This window comes from Hipposideros armiger, unplaced genomic scaffold (assembly GCF_001890085.2).
Source record: "Hipposideros armiger isolate ML-2016 unplaced genomic scaffold, ASM189008v1 scaffold_576, whole genome shotgun sequence".
NCBI classification, from domain to species: Eukaryota; Metazoa; Chordata; class Mammalia; order Chiroptera; family Hipposideridae; genus Hipposideros; species Hipposideros armiger.
The window spans coordinates 483742-489741 of NW_017731926.1; the positions used below are offsets into that span (position 1 = coordinate 483742).

At 35.6% G+C, this 6000-nt stretch overlaps 1 protein-coding gene across 1 annotated transcript in view; it reads right to left on the reverse strand.

Annotated features, from left to right (window-relative positions):
• Positions 1 to 3470, reverse strand: part of LOC109371516 (rho GTPase-activating protein 24-like) — a 150313-nt gene extending 146843 nt beyond the window's left edge. Inside the window, exon 1 of the mRNA XM_019624074.1 lies at positions 3418 to 3470. Coding sequence (XP_019479619.1) covers positions 3418 to 3436 — 19 coding nt within the window. The 5' untranslated portion in view covers positions 3437 to 3470. The remainder of the gene's footprint in view (positions 1 to 3417) is intronic.
• Positions 3471 to 6000: the final 2530 nt, after the last annotated feature.

Genomic DNA, 6000 nt, shown 5'->3' on the forward strand with positions numbered 1-6000 from the left:
GGAAAAAAGAAATCGAAGTTTGATGTCCCTTATTTTTATATTAATTAATCTAATCTATGATTGGACCCTTAAAAATAGGATCAGGAACCTGATTTTTTTAAACATTTCCATTTATAAACTTTTGTATGTCTCTCCTCTACCTCACTCATACTTATAGTTCATTAGTAAAACTGTTTTTGAGAAACTGTCTCAAGGAACAAAGAAAAGAGGTTTTCCACAGCAAATCTGAAAAGTAATGGGATTATAATAACCAAAGGGTGGGCAGCGATGGCTGAGATGAAGGAGAGCTTTAGTACACAGTGGGAGGTGTAGGGAGGGCAAAGCTAAAGCAAGTGGAATGCTGAGAAAGACAGGCCCAGGTGGGGAGAACCTTCTAGGCTGGGGCTTCCTCTCACCATTGGGAAACAACCTCTCACTTAAAGACTTCCTCTGTCTCTGTCCCCTAATGGTCACATTTAAGCTTTGATAAAAGCTTGTCTGAAATACTACTTTTAATGTCAGAGTCCTTAGCAAGTCCAAAGCTAGGAAAACAAGATATGTTGTTGATTGCAAAATCATTTTAAGGCTCTCTATGGGACCAGCTTTTTATTCAACTACACTACAAAGAAAATACTTTACAAGTAGGTAACTGGCTGAGAGTCATTTGTCTACCATGAACTCTCAGGTTTTTCCCCTTCCAATGAAAGCCTTAAGGTAGTTAATGATTTCCAATAAGGAAGCCTTCTTCTTTGTCAATTAATCCTGTGGGTAGAGCATCATCAGCCTTATTTTATAAGCTCTGAGAAATTACTAGGCACTCTAACTATATAAATCTTGTCCTAATCACTGAACTACAGTGGTTTATTACATGGAGGTACTGACAATACAGTCTTCTCATTAGAATTTGAGGGAAGTGAGGAGATGTCCAAGTGAAAACAATCTGACTGCTATTCCACTTTATTCCGCATCATTCACATTATGATGGGCTTTGATGTATTAAACTTTGATCTTTGATGAGGTACCATTATGCTCATATAAACACATTTTAATTCTTCAAAATATCTAATTAATTGACACTTTGGTTTTAGGTAAACTGAATAGAAAGCTAGCTTTATTGTACCTAGATATATTTAATTAGCAGTTCAGTGAAAGATAAATAAATCCTATTCATAAACTGCCATTTTTAAAAATAGAAAGCTTGGTAGGACACATGCTTTTTGGAATGTCCAGAATCCCTTTGGGGAACCCTCTCTCCCTCATGCCATGTTGTTTCAGTTGCTTCTCTATCCCACTGCCAGAGGGTGGGCCTCCACTTGATTACACAGAGGTCCTGGAGCTCTGCGGGAACAGCGACCGGCCCAGGGAGTGGGCATGTGACAAGAAATAGTACCAAGTGGAGTCCTTCCTTAGGTCAGCTAAAGAGACACTAGAAGGATGCGTATCTGAGGCTGACAACATTTATATCCCCCGACCCGCAGAGGAAAGCTGCCTGCAACGTGAAGCTCTGCACAGACAAGTAGATGTGAGAGAAGAGTGCAGAGAGCCTTAAATGTCCATCCCAGTTCTAGCTCCTGAAATCCTGGCCCTGGGTCACTTCCTTTGATCCTATGAGATGTCTTATTTTTCCCAGCAAAGTGAACAAATAAATTTCTGTTTGCTCAACCTAGTTTCAGTTACTTGCTACCTTAAAAAGTCTTTATTAATACCAAGGAAAAACACTTCACAAAAAATATTTCTGTGAAAATTTTCTTTAAAATAAAAATCTAGCTTTACAGAACATAGAGCTTTCCCTACTTTGCATCATACACAAAAATGAATTCAAAATGAATATTAGACCTAAATTTAAAGCTAAAACTTCTAGAAGAAAACATAGGAGAATAAATTCACAACCTGGGGGAAGAAAGTGATTTTTTAGGAAGGGTACAGAAAATAATAACTATAAAAATGTAAAACTTAGACTTTATTAAAAGTAAAAACTTCTACTTATTAAAAGACATCTTTAAAAAAAATGAATAGGCAAGCCAGACATTGTCAGAAAATATCTGCAAAACATATATAGGCTAAAAGACTTATATCCATAATATACAAAGGATTCCTACAACTCAATAATAAAAAGACAAAAATTCCAACTTAGAACATGGAAAAAAATTAAATAAGCACTTCACAAAGGAAGACATACAAATCCAATAATCTCATGCAAATGTCCCAGCATTATTAGACATCAGAGAAATGTATATTGAGATATCACCTCACACCAGTTAGAATGGCTGTCATCAACAAGACAAGTAATAACAAGTGTTGGAGAGGCTGTGGAGAAAAAGGAACCCTCACACACTGTTGGTGGGAAAGCAGACTGGTGCAGCTGCAATAGAAGGCAGTGTGGAGGTTCCTCAAAAGATTAAGAATAGAATTACCATATGACCCAGCAATCTCTCTCATAGGTATATACACACAAAAAAATCTGAAAACATTTATCTATAAAGATATATGTGCTTTGATGTTCATTGCAGCTTTATTTATGGTAGCCAAGACATGGAAACCAAAGTGTCCTTCCATAAATGATTGGATAAAGAAGATGTGGTACATATATACAATGAAATATTACTTAGCCTTAAGAAAAGATGAAACAGTGTCATTTGCAACAACTTGGATGAATCTTGAGATTATTATGCTAAACGAAATAAATCAGACAGAAAAAGTCGAGAACCATATGATTTCACTAATATGTGGGATATAAAACTGAAAGCAACAAAGGAACAAGACAAATAAAGAAAGAAACAAAAACTCATAGATACAGACAGTAGTTTAATGGTTACCAGGGGGTAAAAGGGGAGGGGAGTGGTAGATGAGGGTAAACGAGGTCAAGTATATGGTGATGGAAGGAGAACTGACTCTGGGTGGTAGACACACAACATGATATACAGATGATGTAGTACAGGATTGTACACCTGAAACCTATGTAACTTTACTAACCATTGTCACCCCAAAAAACTTTAATAAAAAAAAGAATAATAATTTAAGTGTCAGATCAGATAAATCCAGAATGTGGGGCATTCACAGGACAATAGACCCAATTTCTTCAACAAGTTCAATGGCCTAAGACATTTTAAAACAATAAAGACATGACAGCCCAATGCAATAGGTAGACCTCATTTGGATATTTGTTTGAATAAATCAACAGCAGGAGGAGGAGGAGGAAGAGGAGGAAGAGGAGGAGGGGGGAGGAGGAGGAGGAGGAGGAAGAGGAGGAGAAGAAGAAGAAGAAGAAGAAGAAGAAGAAGAAGAAGAAGAACAACAACAACAACAACAACAACAACAACAACAACAAGAACAAGAAGAAGAAGAAGAACAAGAAGAAGAAGAAGACCAAGAAGAAGAAGGAGTAGTGGAACTACTACACTAGAAGTTAGTAAATATGGCTTGGAACTAAATAGTTACCTGACTTTGAGAAAATCATTTGATTTCCTTGGCCTCAGCCCTCTCTCTGAGCCTGAAAATAAAGAGATTGGATGAACTATTTGATAACTAAGATTTCTGCTAATTCTAAAATGTGATTCTTAGAAATGGTCTTTTAACAGCATTTACTTCTAGAGGTAACATGATTCATAGGAAAATTTTCTAGTTCAGTTACAGTTAAAAATTCTAAAGGTAAAAGGGCCTGGCTGAGTGGCTCAGTTGGTTAAGAGCTTGCTCAAGAGTGTGAGCTCTGAGCGACAGCGGTTCAAGTCCAGCCCGAGCTGAGCAGCCGCTGAGCTGCCAACAGGTGGCAGGATGGCTCAGCTTAAAAACAAACAAACAAAACAAAAATTCTAAAGGTAAAAAACAGTAAATAAAGTTTTGTGCTATTCCTGGCCCTCATTACTGAATTGCCATTCCATTTTAGTTTAATATTTTGAAAATGCCATGCCTTAATTTGCACTATAAAAGCCATTAAATACCACTGAAAATTTTTATGTAACCTTCTCTTTGCTTTTGAATAGAAATATAATTTTCACTTGTTTAAAAAATAATATATTGTTTACTATACACTCACAATTCTGATGTATATGTGCATATATACACACATGTATGTGTTTATGGGTGTGTGCGCGTGTATATATCTACACATTTAATACGCACAACTCTATGAAGCAAGTATTATAATTATTTCCATTTTGCAGGCAGGGAAACAAAGGTACTGAAAGGTATCTTTAGTCCTACAGCTAATAAGTGGCTATTTAAAAACCATGCTTTCGAACCTAAAAAGCGTGGCTATTGAGACTGTGTTCTTCACCACTATTGTACATTGCATATCAAATATTACATAAAAATAAACTCTAGCATAAAATAAATACCCCATACATTAAAAAATTCCATGAGAAAAAGTGATCCTGAGTTATAAAACTATTTATTCTCTATGCTGTCTACATATAGAGCTTCATTTTCCAAATCTATCACTAACACATAGTCTTATCCTAATATATGCGCACATATATTTCATCTTGAGTTTTTAGTTTTAAAATTCCAATACTTGGCAGACACTTGCACGTGAACCTTCGGCCACAGTGACTTGCTGCTCTTTCCCCTTCAGCAGCTTGAAAGCAGACAGGCGGAAGGGCTCAGAAGCTGCTGCTTGTGTGTTCTTTGCAGCGGCCAGCACATAAAGCCCATCCGGGCTGCAGCACACTGGACATTCTCAGCCCAAGGGAAAAAAGAATTAAGCTCATGTGTTTGGTCCTTTATGAAGAGAAAATCATCAGTGCAAGTGGCAAATTCTTTTTTGCCTTTAAAAGAAAGAAACTGTAGAGCACTGTGTCATTTAAGTTGTTAAAGTCCAAAGTTATAAGTCCTAAGAATTTTATTACAGCATGACCAACACACACTCCCTCTCTCCAGGTGCCAATATCTGCAGTCACCTGTTTAGCTCAGTTAGGCCTCCCTAGGTGCTGGAAAATTACTCATGCAAATCTCAAACTCACCTTTCATGAGACTTAGATTGGGGGAAAAAATAAAGCTGAACAACTGTTAAGCACAGGTGCTTTTTAACGGGCAATAGAACTATCGGGGAGAAATAAAAGACAAGGACTTGTGAGAAGAGTAAGAACTGAAATCCATCATATTTTAACATGTCTGACACATTACCTTGAAAAAAATAATAATCACCAATATTGATACATAGGGATTCTCTTAAATTCCATATATGTAATCTACATTTCATAAATTCCATATAATTCATGTAATTTCATATAATCCTGATAAAAGACTTAAAAAGTAGGGCTGATGTCCCACCTATATAGGATCCAAGAGGCTAAAGTGACTTGCTCAAGCCATAAACCTAGCAAGTCTCTATACAGGTATTTTTTTTTACTCTGGATCCTGAACGTTTGTTTTTCGTTTTGTTTTTTTTTTCCTTTTTTCCCACTGAACACACTGCTTCATATTTATACCATTACCTTATACAGGCCATGACCTTATATTTACTAGCATTCCCCAAATATAAAGGAATGGATATATTAATAACAGAACAAAGAGTAGGCACTTATATATTTATTATAGTCTAACATTGTTATAAATATGTGTAAGACAAAACTTACAGACCATTGATGCAGTACTCTAACAGAATTTACTTTTGATAGAGCTGCTTTAGGATTTCAAGAATTTAAATATATAATGGAGACATTACATGAAGGGTCACATAAAAATTCAACTTCAATTACACAACTTAAATTAGCACAACTTAATTACAATCTTAAAGTGAAAAGAAAAATAAAACCTATTTTTAAGATTGCAGAAAAATCCTGCTTTCTAACATGGTTATGAAATGTAACACTCAGGTTAATCAAATATGAAGTCTAGTAATGTTGTCTTTAATAACATGAGCAGATGGCCAATTTCCAATTAATTTTTTTAAATCATGATATTTATCACCCAAACTATAATAAACACAATTCAGGCTTGCTTTGATATTCAGAAACCCTTCAGAACCTTGTAATACTATAAAGTCAGTTATCAGTATTTTTATAATTTACAAAAAGCCTAAAT